The sequence below is a fragment of the Culicoides brevitarsis genome, chromosome 2, assembly GCF_036172545.1.
Source record: "Culicoides brevitarsis isolate CSIRO-B50_1 chromosome 2, AGI_CSIRO_Cbre_v1, whole genome shotgun sequence".
Taxonomy (NCBI): Eukaryota; Metazoa; Arthropoda; class Insecta; order Diptera; family Ceratopogonidae; genus Culicoides; species Culicoides brevitarsis.
In genome coordinates, this window is record NC_087086.1 from 26268463 (window position 1) to 26292691 (window position 24229).

The window sequence follows — 24229 nt, forward strand, 5'->3', positions numbered from 1 at the left end:
ATATTCTTCTTGAAAACTTGTTTCTTCCATCATTGCCGGTTCTCGTTTTCTTCAGTCTCTTAAGAATATTCAAAGAAGCAAGTTCAGTTTTTTTATCTGCAAAAAATGTTTTTTCTAGTTCTGAAGTTACTGACCTTTTGCGGTATTTCATCCGCTGCTCTTTACGCGTATCCAAAATCACAGAAAATTATCGAAACTTTGATGCCGGAAAAGCACTGGACCAGTATCCGTGAATGTCCGATGCGGTATTTCGATAATGGCTTCAGAGAAGAAGTTGCGCCCCTGAATGGGAGTCCAGCGGAGGAACGAGATTTCGCGCATATGGCAGCAATTGGTTGGCTAGACGAGAAAAGTGGGAATATTTCGTGGAATTGTGGCGGATCTTTGATTTCGGAAAATTTTGTTCTTACGGCAGCGCATTGTACGCAATGGAAGGGAAGGCAGCCTAAAGTTGTCAGATTGGGTGACTTGAATTTGGAGAGTAAGGAAGGCGATGAAAACGCGCAGGAATATTTGGTGGAGGAAATTTTTGTGCATCCGAATTATACAAGTCGTCTCCATTATAATGATATTGCCCTGTTGAAGCTTAATGCGAGTGTTCGGTGAGAAATTATTAAATTTTTGAAATTATTCAATTTTAGCTTTGAAATCCATCAAAAATGGGTTGAAAAGTGACTTGAGAAAAAAAGTACGGTTTTTGCTCCTCATATGATAAAATCGTACTTTTTTTTTATTTGATCGAAAATCGATCAGATATCAATGGAAATTAACTTTAGAATGCATATTTAATTAATTTTAGCTTTGAAACCCATCAAAAATTGGTTGAAAAGTGACTTGACTTGAGAAAAAAAGTACGATTTTTGCTCCTCATATGATAAAATCGTACTTTTTTTTATTTGATCAAAAATCGATCAGATATCAATGGAAATTAACTTTAGAATGCATATTTAATTAATTTTAGCTTTGAAACCCATCAAAAATTGGTTGAAAAGTGACTTGAGAAAAAAAGTACGATTTTTACTCCTCATATGATAAAATCGTACTTTTTTTTATTTGATCGAAAATCGATCAGATATCAATGGAAATTAACTTTAGAATGCATATTTAATTAATTTTAGCTTTGAAACCCATCAAAAATTGGTTGAAAAGTGACTTTAGAAAAAAAGTACGATTTTTACTCCTCATATGATAAAATCGTATTTTTTTTATTTGATCGAAAATCGATCAGATATCAATGGAAATTAACTTTAGAATGCATATTTAATTAATTTTATCAGATATCTTTGAAATTAATTTTAGCTTTGAAATTTAATTAATTTTAGCATCAAAAATTGGTTGAAAAGTGACTTGAGAAAAAAAGTACGATTTTTGCTCCTCATATGATAAAATCGTACTTTTTTTTATTTGATTAAAAAAAATCGATATCTGGAAATTAACTTTAGAATGCATAAATTATTTTAGCTTTGAAACCCATCAAAAATGATATCAAAAATGGCATATTTAAAAGTGACTTGAGAAAAAAATACGATTTTTGCTCCTCATATGATAAAATCGTACTTTTTTTTATTTGATCAAAAATCAATCAGATATCAATGGAAAACAACTTTAGAATGAATATTTATTCAATTTTAGCTTTGAAACCCATCAAAAATTGGTTGAAAAGTGACTTGAGAAAAAAAGTACGATTTTTGCTCCTCATATGATAAAATCGTACTTTTTTTTATTTGATCGAAAATCGATCAGATATCAATGGAAATTAACTTTAGAATGAATATTTATTAATTTTTAGCTTTCCCAACAAACCCATTTGATCGAAAATCGATCAGATATCAATGGATTTTTTTATGCATATTTAATTAATTTTAGCTTTGAAACCCATCAAAAGTTGGTTGAAAAGTGACTTGAGAAAAAAAGTACGATTTTTGCTCCTCATTTGATAATTTAATTAATTTTAGCTTTGAAACCCATCAAAAGTTGGTTGAAAAGTGACTTGAGAAAAAAAGTACGATTTTTGCTCCTCATATGATAAAATCGTACTTTTTTTTATTTGATCAAAAATCGATCAGTGCTCCTCATAGATATCGTACTTTTTTTTATTTGATGGAAATCATATTTAATTAATTTTAGCTTTGAAACCCATCAAAAATTAACTTTAGAATGCATATTTAATTAATTTTAGCTTTGAAACCCATCAAAAATTGGTTGAAAAGTGACTTGAGAAAAAAAGTACGATTTTTGCTCCTCATATGATAAAATCGTACTTTTTTTTTATTTGATCGAAAATCGATCAGATATCAATGGAAATTAACTTTAGAATGCATATTTAATTAATTTTAGCTTTGAAACCCATCAAAAATTGGTTGAAAAGTGACTTGAGAAAAAAAGTACGATTTTTGCTCCTCATATGATAAAATCGTACTTTTTTTATTTGATCGAAAATCGATCAGATATCAATGGAAATTAACTTTAGAATGCATATTTAATTAATTTTAGCTTTGAAACCCATCAAAAATTGACTTGAAAATTCTTTCCAGCATCACGACAACAATCACTCCCGCCTGCCTCTGGACCTTTCCCTTCGTGAAATTCAAAACGCTCGAAGCTGCTGGCTACGGTCAAACCTCCTACCGTAAGTCCTTTCAATTCTATGGAATCCTATTTGACCAAAAAGTTCCTTTAACAGTTGGCGACTCGACGCCGCGTCTCCTCAAAGTCGAACTAAATTCCCTGTCTGACGACGATTGCCAGCAATTTTACGAGAAAAGTCGAAAACTGCCCAAAGGAATTATCGCGTCCCAATTTTGTGCCATCGACAAAAGTGATCGCAACATGGATTTGTGTCTTGGGGACTCTGGCGGCCCGATCCAGAAGAAAATTCTAGCAAATGGGCGCATGACTCCGTTCGTCGTTGGCGTAACTTCGTTTGGAAGAGCTTGCGGAAATGAGTCGCCTGGAGTTTATACTCGAGTTTTTTCCTACGCTGAATGGATTGAAAATGTTCTGCAGACAAATCTCGATCCACTGGATTGTGCTGTGAAATATGCTAAATATCGCGAATTTGAAGATGAGATAATTGTCCTGAAGCAAAAACGTAAAAATGGATTTTGGGTGAATTATGACTTGTCGAGGGCGCACGTTGATGTCTACACGCAAAATTCGAAGCATCGTGTGGCAATTTTGGGTGATGAGAAGGAAGCGATGGAATGCGGTGGAGTGATTTTAACGGAAAATTTCGTTCTTACGTTGAGTGATTGTGTTGAAGGGTGAGATATTTTATTTAATAAAAATATTTAATTTTTAACATTTTTTTTTATTTTTAGAAAAAAAGGATTGGCAGTCTTCCTTGAAAACCCAGAGACAGCAATTGATGTAAAATCGGTATATCAAAGAAATTTGAAGGATTTAACGGCGGACAGAGATATTGCTTTGCTGGAATTAAAAACTCCTATTCAGTAAGTTTATTCAAGTTTTTTGCACTACTATTATTATTTTTTTTAAACTTAAAAATTTTATTAGAGATTTTAAAATTAAATTTTAAAAAAAAAAAAAAAAAAAAAAAAAAAAAAAAAAAAAAATTCAAAATAAAAAAAAATTTAAATGTATTTAATTTGTTAAGTGAATTAAGTGAAAAAATATATGAATTAATAAATAAATAAATATGTATTAATAAAAAAAAAATTATTAAAATTTATTAGAAATTTACGAATTTTTTTTTAAACAAATTTATACATATTTTTTATTTTTTAAATTTTTTTTTTATAAAATAAATAATTTATTTATTTTTGAAAATAAAAATTTACAAAAATATTTAAAAAATAGATTTTTTTTGAAAACATCTCATTAGAACATTTTGGCAAAAAATTTAAATTAAAATAATCTTTAAAATTGAATCAGAAAAAGTCAAATATTCGATATTTTCATGCTTTTTTAAAATTTTGAGAAATTTATCGATTTAAAAATAATCATTTTCTAAATTAATTAAAGAAAAAAAATATATTTAAAAAAAATTAAAAAAATAAAATAAAAAAAAAATAAAAATTAGGGAGTTTAAACATTTTTTAGACGTTTTCAAAACTTACCTTTATTTTTTCGAAATCTTGATCATTTTTTTTGTCTTAATATTTATAAATAACATTTTAAATTAAAACTTTTAACAATTTTTTTTTCAAACAGATTCTCCGACACCGTTCATCCAGTTTGTTTGTGGCCCGACGAGCAAATCCCTGCTGACATGGAACTCGAAATCAATGGTTTTGGAAATCGTTTCTACCATAATATCTACTACGATGCTTCTGATGCCTCTGGATTCGGTTTAATCAGTGTTCGAGCAAAGCCTTTTAATAATTCCGACTGCAATTCCGAAAATGAACTTTGTTACGGCAATCCGGATCTCCATATTTTACCAAATTCGTGTGAACTTGACATCGGTGGAGCCTTGGAGAGAAAATTTTATCCCTTTACATACAAATTTTTCCCTTATGTCATGGGAATTAATGCTTTTGGTGGCGATTGTGGCTTTGGACAACCTTCGGTAGCGGTCAAAGTTGCAAAAGCCATCGATTGGATCGATAGTATTATTTTCAAAAAAGCTAAAAAAGAGAAGGAAGTTAATGAAAATCGATTCAAAAGAGATTTGCCACTGTTAAAAGCTTATAACGAGTCGCACCATTTCGAGTTAGAGGACTGCCCACACATTTACGAAAGATATCGCAAGCAATCTGGAAACATTTTTCACTTTGGTGACATGCCAATTTATGAACATGTTGCTTTTATCATGGATCGAGCTCAATATCAGCCGTGTCATGGCGTACTAATTACGAATCAACATGTGCTGGCAGGTTATTCATGCTTGTATAATCCTCGAAATCATCCTTTTGAGTGAGTTTTTAACAATTTTTTAAATGACAAATATTTAATTTAGATTTTTTTAGCTTTATTCCGGAATTAGTGCAAATAAGGAACGAAATTCGATCAATAATTGACGTTAAACATCATGAAAATCGGATTTCTTTGTTCAAATTGAATGCAACGATCGAGTAAGTTTCATTTTTTTTTTTCAGAAAAATAAAATTCAGGGGGCAATTAAAATTTTTTTAAAAATTACTTTTTTTTTACATTTTTGCAAGAAATTAAAAAAAAAAAATGTTTAATATTTTTAATTTAGAATTTTTTTAACCCAAAAAAATATATTTTTACAAATTAACTGATTTTATTAAATTTCTCAACAATTTTTAATGATTTTTTTATTTATTTGGAAATTTCCTGAAATTAATTATTATTTTAAAAATTAAAAAAAAAATAAAAATTTAAACAAAAAAAAAATAAAAAAATTTTAAAAAAATATAAATTTGGGTGAAATAAATTAATTTAAAAACAACAAAAAATAAAAAAAAATATTAAGGCAAGTACAATTTCAAAAAATGTTTCATATTATTTTGAACCTTAAAAAGCAAGAAGGTGGGATAAATGAATAATGATAATGGAAAACAATGATTTTTCCATCTTTTTCACTATTTTTAAAGAGCTTCAATATTCAATTTTGTGCTTTAAAGACATTTCAATGTTTTATTTTAATATTTAGACAATTTTTGAAACAAAAAAATTTTTAAAAATTTAAAAAAAAATTTAACGACTTTTTTAAAATTATAAATTTTTTGGCAAATTCCAAATTATAATTTTTTTCTGTGAAAATTAGTCTAACCCTTTAAAAAATTGCAAAATATAACAAAATTTATAGATTTCAACCAATTTTTGATGATTTTTTGTCATTTTTCGTATGTTTTGAAGGTAAAAATATTTCAAAACCATTATCATTATTTCATTATTCCCTTCTTGGATTTTCGGAAAAAGTAAGGTGGGTGGACATGTGAAACATTTTTTGAAATTGTACTTGCCTAAAAGAAAAAATAATAAAATTAGGGCAAAAAGTTTGTGATAAATTTTTATAAAACAACCTTCTTTAATTAAAAATAAAAATTTGGGTGATAATAAATCTCCAAAACTTAATTTATTTCACCCAAATTTATAATTTTTTTACTTTTTTTGAATTATTTTTTTTTAATTTTTTATTAATTTTTTTTTTTAATTTTTCTCTTGTAGTTTATCACACAATATCATTCCCGCCTGTTTATGGCTCGACAAGGACGCCACACCGTTCGAACTAACAATTCTCCGTCCCGGTTACGACGAATCCGAGACATCTTACATCCCCGTCAGACCCTATCAGAACAACATTTGCAAGCACATGCGAAACGATTCGGCCCAAAACCTGCTTGAACGTGAAAATTACGGATGTTTGTCCTTCATTTACGGCAAAAGTTCTTGCGATTTCGAGGATAATCGAGTAATTGTTCAAGCCATCCGCAACATTAGCGAGAAAATTGTTCCATTTATCGTGGGCGTTATTGACACAAATGCCGAATGTGTGGAAAAGAAGCCTATTCTGTACACGAGAATCGCCTATGACATCGACTGGATCCGAGAAAATATTTAACTGACACGAGTTTTGAAATAAAAATGTATGCAATGAACATTTCTAGTTGATTCAAGTGATCGAAGGCTCAAATAACAGTTGTTTCTTGGCTTATCTGTGAACTTGACGTTGGCTTATCGGAAAATTTCATTAAATATTTTTCACTTTTGGTGTAAAAATCAGTTACTTTCAAGCTTTTGTCCCGATCGGACGTGAAAAATGTTGGAAAAAAAGTCATTTAACTTGGCGCAGCCCAAACGACAAGACGGTTGGGTGTCATTTCAGGCATGGACTCGCAAATGGAATCGCTTTTTCGCGACCATTTTTTGCGTTTTGTCCTTTTTGCTGCTTTTTGCGATCGTCGTTGTGAACGTTATTGAGACGGAGCACGAAATGGTGCCCGCAAAAGATGAGTAAGTAACATTTTTCATCAAAAAATCCACTAATTCCGACTTTTTTCTAGACCTTTGGAGGAATTACGCGAATATAACATCCATTTGGAAGTGGATCTTCCTGAAATAAATAAATTGCATCGAGCAGGGGGAGGATGTAATGAAATTGGGAACCGAATTACGTGTCAAAGCATGTCCGTGGATGACATTGACCAGGCATTACGTACTTTAATAAAGGTGAGCGATAACGTTATCTTCGCTAATTTGCCAGATTTTCATCGGATTTAATGAAAACTCGTCAAGATAACGTTTGTTTACCTTTTTTTTTGTTATCGTTCGCAGCCCCGTTTGTGTACAAAATTCGAGTTATTTTTGTCAAACATTGATTTTCCGACGGGAAATTTGTCTCATGGCTGGATGACGATCGAAAGTTGCTCCGTGGATGTCTTGGAAATTGTTGATTCGCCAACTTTACGCTTTATTGAGGACGGAGTTTTTGATTCTCGTGCCTTTGTGGAGCTCAAGAGACTTTATTTGTCCAACATTTCCGTCATGGAGCTCCGAGATCAAACTCTGAAAGGTCTTGTGAGGTTGGAAAATCTGGAATTACGGGATTTAAAGGAATTAAATGCAGTCACTGGAAATTTTTTGGAACCAGTAAAGAAGTTACTCACCTCGTTAATTGTGGAAAATGTCGGTTTAACAAATCCTTCGAACTTGACGGGAGTTCAGATGTTGAATGAACTCATGACAATCCGTTTTTGCTCGAATAATTTCAATAATTCTTTGAACGATGAGACTTTTAGGAATCTTCCGCACTTGACAACACTCAATTTGACCGGAAATAATATCCAAAGTCTCACGAGCAACGTGTTTGATGACATTGCGAAGACAATTCGCATCATCGATCTTCGGGGAAATCGTCTTCATTCAATGCCGGAAGGAATTTTTTCGATAATTAGGTGAGTGAAAATTAGAAAAAATTTAAAATATTTTAATTTTTCAACCTGTGAAGTCCGATTTTGACTAATTTTTTGCAAAAAATAAAAAAAAATCGATTAAATAATTTTTAAAAATTAGAAAAAATTAAAAAAAAAATAATTAACGAATCTGTGAAGTCAGATTTTGTATCATTTTTTCCAAAAATTAAAAAAAAATCGATTTAATAATTTTTAAAAATTACGTCTGTGAAAAAATAAAAAAAAATAATTAAATAATTTTAAAATTTTGAAAAAAATTTTGTATAATTTTTTACATCAAGATTTCACCAATAAAAAAAAAAATAAAATCAATTTAATAATTTTTAAAAATTACGAACGAGCTTCAATCTGTGAAGTCTGAATTTTAATAGATTGTATAATTTTTTACAAAAATAAAAAAAAATCAATTTAATAATTTTTAAAAATTAGAAAAAAATTAAAAATATTTTAATGAACGAGCTTTTTAAGTCAGATTTTTTCTCAATTTTTCCAAAAATTAAATAAAAATCGATTAAATAATTTTTAATAATTAGAAAAAATTAAAAATATTTCTATTAACGAACCTGTGAAGGCAAATTTTGTCTCATCGTTTAAAAAAAAATTGAAAAAATCGATTAATTAATTTTTAAAAATTAGAAAAAATTAAAAATATTTTAATTAACAAACTCGTGAAGTCAGATTGTGTCTCATTATTTGCAAAAATTTTAAAAAAATCTATTAAATAATTTAAAAAAATTTTTTTTTCTTTAAAAATTTATATTTTTTTAGATCCTCTGTGTTCCGTATCTACCTCACCGGCAACCCATGGCGCTGTGATTGCTCCCTAGTCGAGCTCAAAACCTTCCTGAGTGATCCAACGACAAAAAATTGGTTCGATTCGCCTCTAACGTGCGCCTGGCCCTTATTCTATCGCTACATGGAGATCATTGACGCCCCTTTTTGTCGCACCACAACCCCAAAAACTTCCGTTTCAACAACGGAAACTACCACAAGAGATCCCCCGATCACAACCACCCTTCCCGAAGACATCATGACGACAATTGAAGCGATTGCCAAACCCATCGAATGCACAATTTGCATGGAAACGCTTCACGAGGACATGAATTGCTCACATCCCGAAACATCAAAAGCTGCATTTTACTTTCACGAGGACGACGAAATGATTTCCGTGCGAAAACGTACGTTAAGCTTCCGAATTGACCAAAGTGACGACGGAAACGTTCAAATTCTCGTGACAAATCCGGAAAAATTGAAATATGTGATTTTTTGGTTTTCTGACACCGAAACGGATACTTTTCAGAGTCACGTGACAAATGAACGAGTTTGTGCCGAATGTACCGTCACGAAGGAAAATTATTACAAAATTACGAATTTGCGATCGGATGCGTTGTACATTTTTTGCTTGATGAAGTACCGAAGCAAGGAAATTTCGCCGTTTGATTGTCTTCCGTACAAAACTGGAATTATTCCGCCCGTTATTTCGTGGTTTGATCGTCACGATAAATTCATCGCCTACACCATAAGTATCCTTTCGTTGCTCCTGTGTTCCTTTGTGGGAGCTTTTATCATGTATTGCATCATCAGAAAGATGCCGACGTTGCTAAAAGGAAGCGAACGAGTGATAATTGTGAAGGACAAGGAAATAATTGTCATGCCAAATGGTCAAAAAAAGCTCTCGAAAACGGATTCGGGCTTGGAAACGGGTCAGACACGTCCTTTGCCGAACGATGGCTCTGCTTATTTGACTCCGATGCCGGATTTGAAGCCAATTTATAGGAAAATTCATCATCGACGTGCCTCGGATACGAGTCTTGATAGCATTCGGAGTTATATTTCGACACGAGCTCCGACAACTGGGTTGCAAATTAATCGTCGGACTTGTTACAGTGACTTTCAAGGTAAAGAAAATTATTAATTTTTAACCGAATTTCGATTTTTAAGGATTTTTTGTAGGTCGTTGTTTTTTGGATTTAAAAGATGTACCGAATACACCTCCTCCGTTGCCACAAAGACGGTCTTTTGAGCAAGATGTTGTTGATTACGCAAGTATTGCAAAGACACCAGATGCGAATATCTACACTCCGTTCGATTATGGGACAATTGTGGCAGTCCAGACTGAGCTTCAGAATGGAGAGATGCAGAAAGAGACACATACAGTTCATATGTAAACGTTTTTTACAGTAAAAAAAAATTTTTTTTAATCTATGTTTTTAAGAAAAGATGTATGGCAAATGAGCTAAAAAATTTTTAAGATTTTTTTTTTTAATTTTTTATTAAAATTATTTTTATTTTAAATTTATTCATCGGAGATTCGAAAAATATTTAATAATTTAATAATTTAAAATGTATGAAAAAATATATTTTAAGGTATTTTTTGCTCAAAAAGAAATCATTGGTGAATTATTTTTCTTAATTTATTTTTAAGTTGGTGTAAAAAAATATTTTTTAAATTTTTGGAGTTCAATTTTGAGCCGCTTTTAAAAAATTATTAATTATTTTTTTAATTTTGGTATTTTAATTTAATTTTTTTTTAACTGTATTCATTTGAAAATTAAATAATAATTTAAGTAATTCGCTTGAAATGAATAAAATTATTTAAATAAAAAAATGTTAATACATGTATCAATTAAAAAATTGGTAACGGTTGATTAATTTTCAAAAAAAAAAAACTTAAATTAAATTAAATTACATTTTGAAAAAAAAATTTAATTACCGTAATCTACATAATGCTAAGAGAATTTAAAAATCTGTTCTCTTAACGAAAATGGAAGTCAAAATTCGTTCTCTTAACCTTTTTTTTTCAAATTCTAATTTTTGAAAATTTTTAACTAAAATATTTGAAATTTCAACTAATTTTGTACTTTTATGTATTTTTATTTTACAATTATCATTTTTGTGTCAAAAACATTTAAAAATACAACTAAAATTTGTTTAAAAAAAATATTTAAAAACGTTAAAAATTTAAGAGAAATTGTTTTCTCTTAACTTCAAAATAAGCCTTCTCTTAATTTATCTACATTTTTTCGTTTCATTTGAATTTTAACGGTTTTTTTTTCTCTTAGCATTATGTAGATTACGGTAATTTTGTTTTTAAAGAATTTTGGATAAATTTAATACTTACTTGAAATAAACTGAATTTAATTTAACATTAACAATATTTATTTTTAAGTTGGTAAAAATAAGAAATACAAAAATTAGAATAAGGCCGCTCCAAATTTATTTCGAACTTTTTGTCCCAAAAATTTTTTTTCAAAATGGGGGGGGGGCAAAATAAAAAAAAAAATTGAAAAACTGTTTCATACAAAATGACAAAATTAACAGTTTTTTGTGATAAATTTTAGTTGATTTTATGGTATTTACATTGAGATTTTAAACAAAAAAATTTAAACAAAAAAATTTCGTAAAAAAACTGTCAAAAAATTTTGAAAAATAATTTTTTTGAAAAAAATTTTAACGAAGAAAATTCATGTAAGATATGATTTTCAATACAAAAATTTTTAAAAATTGAAAATTTTTTAAAAAATTTTGTAAAATTCCTTGAAAAAATATGAAAAAAGACCAAAAAACGGTCAATTTTAATGAAATTTTTAACTTTTTTTTTTATTTTGCCCCATTGGATTTTCGACTTTTGAAATGGGGCATGGGACAAAAAGTTCAAAAAAAATTTGGAACGGCCTAAATTGTCAAAAATAAAAGTAAGAAAATTTGTTGCAGCCTTAATTTTTAAAAAATATCTATTAATAATTTTTTTTCTGAACAAAAATGTATTAAAATATATTTTTTTTGGTGATTCTTAAGTAAATTTTAAAAAATAATTTAATATATATTTAATAAAAATTTAATTTTTAAATTTAGATTTCTTAAAAATCTGAAAACCTTCAATTTTCCGACCTCAAAACCTTAAAAAATTATCGACAAATAAAAAACGGCTCATCTCTTGCCACATTTCAGACAACAAAGTATGTAATTTGATTTATTTAGTGTGTCATGTACACTTATTTACCCAATTATCGAAATTAAATAAATAAATCAATTATTTTAGCGACGTCTTTCCTTCGCTACCAATAAAATTAGTACTCAAAAATCCCCTGATTTATTTGAGATTCATCTTCAAAAAAAAAACACATGTTCAATAATTACAGCTACGTTGATTGATATTCGTGTCTGTTTCCCACAGAGCGAAAATACAATTTTTGGCAGTTTACTGCATTTCTTTTGTAGTGTCACAAAAAAAAATAAATAAAAAAAACGAGAAATTGACGCCCCTCGGTAACAAGTTGAAGGAAAGCAGAAAAAAATGTTGCGGTGTGAAAAGACAATTTTTTTCGTTGTTTCTGTTAAATTGAACAGAAAAATGCCTTGAAATTTAATTTTTTATTTTTTTTCGCAGATTTCTTGTGAACAACATCTAACAACTAAATCTTGTAATTTTTACGCTTGTTGCATCCTTTGAATTTTTGCAATGCACTGGCATGGCATTACAGAATGTCTCTTGTTGAAGAAAAAAATTTATCGTAACACTATTCGCCACAAAATTACTAAAAATATCAACATTGTATGTTGTGTGAATATTTTTAGGTCCAATGCTGGTCTTCGGTCGGCGCAAAAAATAACAATAGAATTTCCGAGTCGGATACTAAATTAGGAAGTTTCTAAATTTATTTGCGAAAAAATGTTTCATGGAACGCAAAAAATTCGAAAAAAAAATGCGGAACGTCATGAATTCGCGTGGAATATTTTTACATGGCCATGTGTCATTCATCTCGGATTTTTTTTTAATTTTTTTTTCGCTGTATGGAAAATATGCAATATTTATACACCTGTTCCTTTAATGTTTAATGACATTCCGGCAAGACAGCAAGCAAGTACAGAACGCGTTGTCGGTCTCACAGCATGCGAACTAAAATTAAATATGTCTAAATATGTTTGTTTTTTATGCGCTACGATTAATTAAATGGACTAGGATGAGCGTTTCTTCATTCCAAAAATTCAAAATTTTCGTGTTTTTATCAAATTTTGGATTTTTCGTTGTAATTTTCAAGCCTAGCTTGTAACAACATCACGAGATAATCAGAAAACGAGTCATAATTTATATTAAAATTTTTGTCTCTGTATTAATCTCATTTGTTGTTGTAGGGAAATAAAATTTAAAAAAAGGTCGTCGTCAGAGGGAAGTACAGAAAGTGGCATATAAGCAGCTATAAAGTATTTTTACTCTTGATCGTGTGAGAAGATCCTCTAATTTGCGATCGTTTTAGTGAATTTTCAATGAAATTCAGGAAAATTGGAAGAAATTTCAGATTTTTGGTGGCAAATGCTGATTCGGAGAATTTCTGTAGACGCACAGAAGGTAAATAAGAAAACCATAGAAGATTTTCTGAAATAAGAAATAGTTTTTGCTTTCAAAGAAGATTTTTGCTTTTTTCTATGCGAAAAAATGTAATTAACGTGATGAAGAGTGTGACTCTCATTTTTCATGTAGAAATTTTAGGCAGGATCGTTTTTTTGTTAATTTTAATAAGTTTAATTTTTTTTAATTAATACTATTTTTTTCCTCATCTGTTACTTCAATTTAATCAAAAATTTTTACAAAAATTAAGTTTAAAAAAAAATTTTAATTTTTAAAAAAAATTAGAAGAAAACCATTTAAAACTTTTAAACTGAACAAAAAAATCATGTAAACAAATTTAAAATTTTTCCAAAAAAATATAATTTTTGTTTTAATTAATTTTTTATTTCAAAAATTTTTTTTTAAAAAAAGAGAGTTATTAATTTTATTACATTAAATTAATGTTTTAATTTGTCAATATATTAAAAAATAATTTTAAAAATTAAATTGTAGCTACTTTAAATTCTTATTATTTTTTTTAAATAATAAATATTTATGAATATAAAAATAACATAAATTTAAAATGTTATGATAATTTTTTTTTATTAAAATTCTACATTTTTTCAGAAACGTTTGAAAAAAAAAATAAAAAATTCATATAAAATTTAAAATAAATGAAAATTAATTAAATAAAATAATTAAATAATTAAATAAATTAATTAAATAAATAATAAATTAAATAAAAAAAATTAAAATAAAAATGTAGCACTAAATATTAATTTTTCCCCTAAACACTTTACTTTAAAAATTTTAAATTTTTTAAAATTTAGTAATTATTTTTTCAAATATTAAATTAAAAATTAAATTAAACATTAAATTTAACTTTTCACTTAAAATTTGATTTTTTTAAAATAACAGTTTTAATATTTTTATAAAAAATTTGAATATTTTTATTAAAAATTGAACATTTTTCTCTAAATTATAAAAAGTATACATAAGAAAAAAAATTAAACTGCATCTAGCTAAACATTTTCTTTAAATTAAGTTTCTAAGCATAAGACCTCAGAATATTAAAATTAAGGCCGCTCCAAATGAAACTCAATAGTTTTGTCCACAATTTTTGAAATAAAAATGGGGGGGTGGGCAAAAAAAATAAAAAATTTTGAAATACTCTTTTTCATACAAAATACGAAATTTTTCAAAAATTTTTGATCGTTAACAAATATTATTATTGTTTTGAGTTTTTTACATTAATATTTGTGTATTAAAAATTGATTTAAAACAAAATTAATTAAAATTGAAAAAAAATTAATATCATAAAAATAACTGTCAAAATATTTGTGTATTAAAAATTGATTTAAAACAAAATTAATTAAAATTGAAAAAAAATTAATATCATAAAAATAACTGTCAAAATTTTTTTGAAAAAAAAATTCAATAATTTTCATGAAAATTAATTTTTAAAGAAAATTTCATGTCAAAATACGATTTTTAATACAAAAGTTACTAAAAATTATGAAAATACACCAAAAATCGGAAATTTTTGATGAAATTTTTAACTTTTTTTTATTTGCCCCATTGGATTTTCGAAAATAAAATGGGGCATCGGACAAAACTATTGAGTTTCATTTGGAGCGTCCTAAATTAAAATAAAAATAAATAAAAAATCGTCAATAATTCATTTAAATTATTTTTTAAGAGATTTATTTGGAAATTTCTTATTTAAAAAAAAAATTGTAAAGTAATTGTAAAGTACTTTTTAAATTTTGCTTTACTGACCTGCCTAATAGAAATTTCATCAAAAATCTTGTGCTTGTAATAAATTGCATACACAACTACAAGTTACTTTTAATTAATTTCATCAGCATTGAGGAAAAAATTGAGAGTTTTTTACACAAAATGTACGCATTTCATACAAAGACACAACAAGAAAAGAAAGAAAAAAAACGCAGACAAAGACATCCCAAAAAGCAAGAGAGAATTTTTTATTGAGGCAACTTTGTGCCGTTTCCCGTAAAATCAATTGTCTTTTTCTTACATTCGAATCACAGGACGGGGTACTTCGGTACCTGCCTGACGTGCGATTCGCGTCTCGCGCACCACAATGCACCACAACGCGAAAAATTATAGTGGTGTCTCGAAATTAATTATAAAAAAATTATAATTGATGTTCGTCTTCTGGCTGGCTGGTTGGTTGGCCTCAGCCAGCGAAGAAACAAAGAACATAAACAAATTATGTAGTGTCGTGTAATATATTTCGGTACTAGAGCTAATGTCGTGAAACAATATAAAAAAAATGTGAATAATAAACTATAAAATATTTTTTTTTGTCGTGTGCCCGTGTTCCCGTATTCCTCATCATCGTTCGCGTCTCGTATCGCAACATTTCGTCGTCAACATAACAACATGTGCAAATAAATACAAAAAAAAAATGTTGCTGTGCGTTTCTAAATATGTGAAAAATATATTTTTGCCCATCAACGTTCGAGTGTGAGTGTCGGTTGTAGCTGCTCCTAGCGCACACACAGCTCATAATTATTATTATATCGCAAAAATCGTACAGCGATTGGATTTGTGTGCGGCTGCTGCTTACAAATCGCACGCCAACAACATAAACTCGCGGATAGGGCATCGCGGCAACATCTTCAGACACTCAACAACTACACATCAGAATTATTTTATTACAAGGAAGCACCGCAAAAAAATCATCAACAAATAAAATTTCGAATAAAAAGTCATTTAATTAGAGGAAACAACACAAGGAACAGAAAAAAAATATTTTTTTTTTAAATAAAAAAAAGACTCGTCTTGTGATATTTTTATAACTTTAACTTTTTGCGTGGGTCTTCAATAATTTTTTAACAAACTATGGTAATTTATTTAAAAAAAAAAATAATTAAATTTTTTAATTAATTTTTTTTTTCAATTTCCTTCCAGGATGAACTAGATAAAGCCCAAATTGCTCGTACGTATTAAATTAAATTTAAATAAAAATTTAGTTTGCGCAAGAATTGCGTGAAAAATAAATTAGCAAGAAAAAAAAACTTCAAAGCCACCTGCTGCTCTCGGGAAATAATTTTAAATTCTTGTAACAAATTGAACATGCACGAAATTCAAAAGTGATTGGAAAAAATACATAAAAATAAAACTAGTGAATTAATTTTTTTTGGCTGGAAGTGTGCATGAAATTAGCATAACTGCTGGGAAGTGTGGATAAAAAGTACGTGATTGAGACAAGAACGAAAAAAAAAAAATTAAAGATTTGATTGAAAAGTTTATTGTAAAAAAATTAATGGTTGAAAGCGTATTTAAAAAAAAAATAGAAAAATACTAAAAAAAGGAATAAAATTCTTTTAAAAAATAATTTAAAAAATTTAATAGTTGAGCGTATTTAAAAAAAAATAGTAAAATACTAAAAAATGCATAAAATTCATTTTAAAAATAATTTAAATTTTTTTTTAATAAAAAAATCCATTTTTGGATATTTAAAAAAAAAATAATAAATAATTTGAAAATTTAATCGAATTATGAAATTATCACTTTTTAATTTTTTTCATTATTTAATTTAAAAATATTTTATAAAAATTAAAATTTTGATTTTAAATGAAATATTTTTAATTAATTTTATATAATTAAATTTAAAAAAAAAATATTATTTAAAAAAAAATTGAGAAATGTAATTTTCAGTTTTCATATTTTTTTAAAATTTATTTAATGAATTTTAATGAATTTTTGAATTAAATGAAAAAGTATTTTATAAAAATTTAAATTCTGATTTATTTTTTTTATTTCTTATTGAAGAAAATTATTTTTAATAAATTGAATTTTTGAATAAATTCTCATGAATTTCTTATCTTTGAGAGAATTGAGATTTAAATTTAATTACTTTTTAATTATTTAATTTTAATTTTATAAAAATTTGAATTTTGATTTTGCATAAAATATTTTTAATTAAATTAATCTTAAATAATTAAAAATTAATTTTAATCAAAAAATAAAATTTTTAAATAAATTTTCACGAATTTCTTATTTTTTTTAAAGAATCTTGAAGAATTTTGAATTAAATTTAAATTAAAAAAAAAATAAAATTTAAATTTTAAAGAATAAAGAGAAAAATTCATCGATAAATTAATTTTATTATATTTTCTGAATTTTTTAAAAATGATTTTTTTTTCTTCACAAAAGGCATTTTTATTAAATAAAAAAATAACATTTTAAATTAAAATTTTAGAATTAAGTTATTATTGCTTTTAACTCAACAGACTAAACCACAAAATCACAGAAGTAATTTTCCATTCACATTAAAACTCGTATTCCTTGCGGTAGTGTCGGTCTACTTCTTGCACCTTGTACGAAAAAATAAACTTATTATCGTCAAATACAATCGTGAACTTTATTATCTCCCTTTCAAAAAATAATATAAATAAAATAATTTAATATTTGCCTTGTTAAAAAATTACAAGAGAGTTGAAACTCTCGCGAATGAATGCAAATTTATAAATTAAATTTAAGCGAAATAGAATTTTTCGCAATGTTCGGCAATATTGTGTGTTTATTATTATTATTATTACGAACAAAAAAAAAATACTTGATAAAATGAACATTTAGCTTAATGGACCTTAATTAGTTTAATGCGGTTTCAGGTTTACTTTTAAGAATGCAATGCAGCCAAAAATTCGCAAAAATATCGAGTTTTATGTGAATTTTCACGCGGTTCACGTTCCGTTGCTTGCTAAAATACCCATAATAAAAATAATAAAGTAACGTTTTTAAATTGGCGCTCGAAAAAAATGTTCGCTTGCAACGTAAAAATATTATTTATGGCTTTAAAAGAGCACATTTTTATACAAAAATTTCTATTTATTTTATTAATTAGATTAAAAATTTAATTAGAAAAACCTTGATTTAATGTTTCTCTTTCTTGCCTGCATTGAATTGCATTGCGCGCCGCCTAAAATACTTGTGCTACTTGTGCAATAATCTGTTTCTTTTTCTATTTGTCGACAATGCAAGACAATGGCGAGACAGAATCAGAAAGGGAAAGGGACTCGAGACAAATTTATGTGGCTTGAGGTTTGTGTAGGAAGCTGCTAATGACATTTCATTCGTTTTTTTTTTTGCAGTCCTTCAAAATGCCTTCAACGCCTTCGATCAGGAGAAAAAGGGATGTATCGACACCACGATGGTCGGTACGATCCTCAGCATGCTTGGCCATCAATTGGACGACGCCATGTTGAAGGAAATTATCGATGAAGTGGATGCTGATGGATCTGGCGAACTGGAATTCGAGGAGTTTGTTACTCTGGCTGCCAGATTTATGGTAAGAATTAATTTTTATTGATTTTTAAAGAATTTTACTTACTAGTGGCATAATGATGACTAGAAATTTCACAGATTAAATTCTTATTTTATGAAATTTTGACATGAAAAAATGTTTAAGTTTAAATTTTACAATAAAAAAAAATAAAATATAATAAAATAAATAAATAAATTTGAAAAAATCTGAAAAAATCTGAAAAAATCTGAAAAATTTAATTTTAAATTAATTGCTTCTGCAATTATTTAAATTTAATTTTAATTTTTAAATTAAAATCTCAGCAGAAAATTTATTTTTTCCTGAAATTTAAAAAAAAAATTAAAATTATTTTTAAAGCAGATTTTTTCATAAAAACGTAAAAATAGTAAAAAAACATTGTAAAAAATATTTAAATTAACTTAAAATGAATTTTTCTCTGAAGCAAAATTAAAAGTTAAATGTTTAAGAATTTTTTGTTAAGAAAAAAAATTTAATTTATGTTTTTCGATAATTTTTGAATAGATTTTGGAGACAAAAAAATAAAAATTTTAGATTTTTTCCTTATTAATTATTAAAAAAATATTAAATGACCTAAAATTATTTTTTTATGCATTAAAAAAAAATATTAAAATTTTCTAATATTTAACCAATAAAAAAAAAATAAATTAAAAAATTAAATTTAATCAAAAATTTTGTTAAATTTCATCGCGATTAACTTTTTTTATTCCACAACCAAATTAAAATATTTTTTTTATTTAAAAACCAGGTTGAAGAAGATGCAGAAGCAATGCAACAAGAACTCAAAGAAGCCTTCCGGTTGTATGACAAAGAAGGCAATGGCTACATCACCACCGGCGTCTTGCGCGAAATCTTGCGTGAGCTCGACGACCAACTCACAAACGACGATCTTGACATGATGATTGAAGAAATTGATTCTGATGGGTCTGGCACCGTTGATTTCGATGGTAAGTAAAAAATTTTCGTAACGCACGAAAATTGCAAGAGATGTCGCGTCGCAAGAAAATTTATTTATTTTTAAATTTTTGTTTTTAGAATTCATGGAGGTCATGACAGGCGGAGATGATTAAACGACACCTCATTCAAAATAGTTTGTTCATCCCCTTCTTAGTGTTTCTTTGAGAGTTCACCTCAATATAAAGATCGTAAAAACTCCACTTTTTAAATATACATGATGATGATGATGGTAATAAATGGCTCGGCATCGTTTCAGTCACTCGGCTAATACAAAATGTATTACAACAACAACAACAATTTAACATCTTACACCAAAAAAAATTATTGAAGACTAGATTTGGGTTTTTGGTTCTGTCCAAATCTAGTCTTTAATAAAAAAAAAATGAATAAATTAACATAAAACGAAAATAATATAATTCAAAACTCTTAAATACTCAAAAAACCGCGAATTGTATCCAAGAAAAGCAATCGATCCACCCACCTATTTGTTGCTGTGTTTCCCCAAAGACAACAAAAAAATTATATCGAACAATTTACTTTATTTGAATATTAATATTATTTCTAAGTTAGTTACTTTTTTCGTTCAATTTAAAAAAAAATACTTTTAACGGAAAAATTTTATCACAATATTTTGGATTTTCTTCAACTACTGTACGAAAACAGAAATGTGTGGATTTTATTGTTTCTTTTGGATTTTACTGTTTACTTAAATATTAATTTTAATTTTAAAATTTATTTTAAACAAATTATAAAATATTATTAACAACATGGACAATTACAGAATTCTCACAAAAAAACAACAATTTTTGGTCAAGCCAAATAAAAATAACGATTACCATCGAAATATTTAAGACAACAATTTAACATCAAATAATTTTCCATCAATAAATGTGTAAAGCAAAAATGTTAATTATATCAACAACAGAATAAAAAAAAGAAAAAAAATAAAATAAAAGATTCGACAAACAAAAAAAATTGTTAAAGTAGTTTATAGTCGTTGAATTGAATGACCGAGGACCGTCAATGTGTTGCAATAATTTATTTATTTATTTGAATGAAATCTATTTTTATGACTTTCGGTACGAGAACAGCGTAGAAAGATTGAAATTTATAAAGTGGTTTACAATCGATGCAGTTTTTTTCTTTCGTTCAAGAAACTTTGTAGTCGGTTTGATACTAAAATTAGATTAATGGATGTGAATGTGACGACAAGTAATTAAGAGTGGATTTTTTGTGTATTTGTGATTCTCAGGGTTTTTTGTTTATTATTATTAAGATGGATGGATGGAATTGGGTGGATGGGAACAAGATTAGCTTCCGTTTGTTAAGGTGAGTTCGAATTTTAACGAGGTAAATGAAGAAATTTAATGCCTTTTGATAATTTATGAAGTGGAACAGTAAGTTAATAAACATAATATATTTTATGAAAGAATGCACTTAAGCTGGCAACCTGTTAATCATAAAAATTTAAAATACCTAGTAAAATTATTTGAAAAAGTTGAATTTTTCTATGACTTTTATTAGAGATCTGAAAATTAAAAAAAATAATTTTAACTTGGTCTTAAATTAATTAATTATTAATAATCGGATGCTGACTTTTGAAATTGTTGGTCATTTCTGAGCGTTTAAGTTAAATAAGGCTACTTTCGATAAGTTTTTGGCTAACTGTAAGATAATGTTGATGACAAAATTGACAACTATGACAATTTAATTTAAATCTTAAATTATTAGGTTGATACAATTTTCGAATTTGTTTCGTGATTCATATTTTAAAAATCTACAGAAACCATTATTTTTTTTCAAAAATGAAAACTTTTTACACTTAAATTATGAAAAAAATAAATTATAATAAAAAATGTTTTCAATAAAAATTTTCCTCAAAATTAATCAAATATACAAACTGAAAAAATATTACAATCAACTAACGATTTATTACTTTTCGAACGATCGACATTCTTTTTGAAAATGGGAGGACGATTTCTTTGTTCGTTTTTTCGTTGAAATAGTAACTGCGATGGACATTAAGGTGGATCATGTACAACTAGAGATCCAAAAAAGACAATACGGTCACCAAAATCACTCAGTCCTAGTCCTAGTCGTACCATGCTACACTTTAGAAAATTTTCTTGTGCTCTTTCACATGTCTCGAGGAACTTTTGAGGTAAATATAATTCGATTAGATGCTACAACAGTCAAGGATTGTTTGGGATTTGATGGAAAAATGAAGCAAGATATGGGAACGTCTCCAATTAGCGTCATTTTCTATTACGCAAACACATTAAGCAATATATGGAAAAAATACGATTGTGTCCTAAATCATGCTATGCCAAAAAATGTGACTGTGCTGCAGATAAACAAACAATGAAACACATTGTGGAAGAATGTGCTACTAGGCACTTCCCGGAAGGCTTATCAGCTCTGCACTAAGCCGCAGAACAAGCTTGAAATTGGCTAATGAAACTCGATCTGAATTATATGAACTTATCGTTACTGTACGGAATAAAATTTAAGAAACCCTGATTGAAAAATTTCGTTTAAATTTGTCAAAAATAAAGTACAAATTTCTTGAGAGTTCTCTCTGAGAGCCTGAGAGTTTCTTAAAAAGAAGGAAATATTTTTCATAATTGTAAAAACCTATTTCATTTTTATGTTTTTATGTGAGCTTTTTCGAAAATTCATTTTAAATCAATTATTTTTTATTAATTAATTTAAAGAATTTTTGACGAAATTAGAAAGAAATTAGGAAGAAAAAAAACGAATATTTTATTTTTTTTTATTATTAAAATTTATAGTACTTTAATGATTTATTCTTAATATTAATCCCTTATTTTTATTTTAAGATTTCAAGCAAGAAATCGACTACGGTTTGAACTTTTGTTGAACGAATCCATTAGCATTCTCGAGTAATTGTTTTTCTTCTTATCCGAAGTATCCATTGTGCTGTTTAATTGACTGTTATTCAAACTAATATTTTTTGAATTATCCTTTTGAGTTCCGGCATTAAAGAGAATCCGATTAACCTTTTTCGTCGATACTTGTTTTCTCCCTAAAATTGGTGTCGATGTCATCATGCCCACTGTTTTGACTGTTGGCGTGAATAAAGGAGTATTTTTCTGAAGATGAAGAATCTCATCTTGAATTGTGTTTGGCTTTGGAGTTGCCTTGGTAGTACGATTAACTGGAACTATTTCGCAGTAGTCAGTGTTCATTGAACTTGCTGGAGTTGGTTCCATTCGTTCAATGCGACGCAAGTGGGCATCGAAGCGCAATTTTGGAGTTTCCATTTTTAAATAGTTTTTAGTTTTTTTGTTAGTTTTTGAATTGTACTGAACAATGTTCGAGAACTGAATGATGACTTTGGAGCAAAAGACGTACTATTTATATGGAGAAATTGGTCATACTTAAGGGGTGGTGCCTGGTACATGATGAGTCATAAGTGACCACATGCAGCTACTTTTGTATGGCTTGTATACGTATTGCAGTCATCTCATGTAGAAACTTAGTAAGCTTAAAGAAGTCTTTTTAAGTTTATGAAATTTCTGCTTTCAAATATTTTTAGGTTATCCAAAATTCAAATGTCCACCATGATTTTTCAGAAAAAAATTACTTCGAACCTGTATCATAAGATAATTGAGAAAAATTCGAGCGTTCAAGCTTAATCAGAGAGGAATTTTTTTTTTTTGAGAATTCTTTCATGAAATTCTCCAACTTTAATCAACACTAAAATCAATTTTTGACCAAAAGAAATAAATTTTTAATTGAAATTTGATCTTCATCACGTTTCTGGTTCTTTCTCAATGCGGTCTAGACTTTAAAATTTTCACATAAAAACACGAATTTTTTCGTTGTGTTTACTCCAACTACGCGACATGCCAAACATAACTCACTCATTTGCACACCACGCTACTTGTTATCTTGTCAAAATATTATTAATTTAACGCAAATTTATTTATTGAATGACTTAAAATAAATAGCACGTTACAATTTTTACAACAGCCACATATTAACAATTTTTTTGTACAAATGAGAAAAATTGATTTGATTTTTTCACAACTTTTTCTCGTTATATTCGTTAGTTTGTCGCAAACAGGCTTCAGCATCAACTTGTTGCAATTTCCAGTGTTTACCGTATGTCGTGAGTCTTTGACAATCCAAGACGCATGAATTCAAATAAAAAATTCCGTCGCTGCCACAAACAATCTCTTCATCACCTGGACATCGACATTCCGGGTATCCACATTGACCTTTGTGTTTGATTCCTTTCTCAGCGCATTTGAGAAGACATTTGTTCGGATAAGTTTCAGAGTCGTCTCCACAAACAGGATCGAAGTACGTTGGACAATTGCATGGCAAGGCGTCTCCACTTCGGAGGGAGCATTCCTTGTGATGAACAATTGTCACGTGAGGTGTCGGAATTCCAGAAAAGGATTTTGTGGCACATGAGAAAAGACACGGATTTTCGTAAGTTTTACCGTTTGAGGCACATACTGGAGCATGTTCGAGAGTATTGCAACGACACGAAAGACAAAATGGAATAAAACCGATAAAAATTATTACGTGAAACATGATTGAAAGACCGATAAAACTCGAATGAAGCGATTTTTGGTAAAAATATTCATTTTTATTTGGTAATTTTAGGCGAATAAATTTATTATTTTAATTTTTTGTCGCATTGATCTTGATTTTGATAAAAAAAAAATCATGAAAAAAATTAAGAATTAAAAGAAATTTGAGATTTTTTGAATAAAAAATAAATTTTTAATTAAAATCATATAAAAATTGAAC

At 27.7% G+C, this 24229-nt stretch overlaps 3 protein-coding genes across 3 annotated transcripts; 2 read left to right on the forward strand and 1 right to left on the reverse strand.

The window, feature by feature from the left end:
- Positions 1–105: 105 nt before the first annotated feature.
- Positions 106–6493, forward strand: LOC134828832 (uncharacterized). Its single transcript, XM_063841818.1, has 7 exons — positions 106–602; positions 2535–2629; positions 2684–3263; positions 3321–3452; positions 4174–4878; positions 4932–5036; positions 6100–6493. Exons 1-7 carry the CDS (start codon positions 106–108, stop codon positions 6491–6493), a joined length of 2508 nt encoding a protein of 835 aa, XP_063697888.1.
- Positions 6494–15227: 8734 nt separating this feature from the next.
- Positions 15228–19867, forward strand: LOC134829226 (troponin C-like). Its single transcript, XM_063842226.1, has 5 exons — positions 15228–16044; positions 16111–16138; positions 18297–18493; positions 19236–19434; positions 19523–19867. Exons 1-5 carry the CDS (start codon positions 16042–16044, stop codon positions 19555–19557), a joined length of 462 nt encoding a protein of 153 aa, XP_063698296.1. The 5' UTR covers positions 15228–16041; the 3' UTR covers positions 19558–19867.
- A 3624-nt stretch (positions 19868–23491) lies between these two features.
- Positions 23492–24010, reverse strand: LOC134828833 (serine protease inhibitor dipetalogastin-like). Its single transcript, XM_063841819.1, has one exon. The coding sequence runs from the start codon at positions 24008–24010 to the stop codon at positions 23492–23494; it is 519 nt and encodes a 172-aa protein (XP_063697889.1).
- Between the last annotated feature and the right edge of the window lie 219 nt (positions 24011–24229).

Excerpts from the sequence above, each read along its gene's own strand:
- LOC134828832 (XM_063841818.1), top strand. The coding sequence starts at position 106 with ATGTTTTTTCTAGTTCTGAAGTTACTGACCTTTTGCGGTATTTCATCC. Across the intron at positions 603-2,534 it reads AAGCTTAATGCGAGTGTTCG|CATCACGACAACAATCACTC; the intron begins GTGAGAAATTAT and ends AATTCTTTCCAG. Across the intron at positions 5,037-6,099 it reads AAATTGAATGCAACGATCGA|TTTATCACACAATATCATTC; the intron begins GTAAGTTTCATT and ends TTTCTCTTGTAG.
- LOC134828833 (XM_063841819.1), bottom strand. The coding sequence starts at position 24,010 with ATGTTTCACGTAATAATTTTTATCGGTTTTATTCCATTTTGTCTTTCG.
- LOC134829226 (XM_063842226.1), top strand. Across the intron at positions 16,139-18,296 it reads AGATAAAGCCCAAATTGCTC|TCCTTCAAAATGCCTTCAAC; the intron begins GTACGTATTAAA and ends TTTTTTTTGCAG. Across the intron at positions 18,494-19,235 it reads CTCTGGCTGCCAGATTTATG|GTTGAAGAAGATGCAGAAGC; the intron begins GTAAGAATTAAT and ends TTTAAAAACCAG.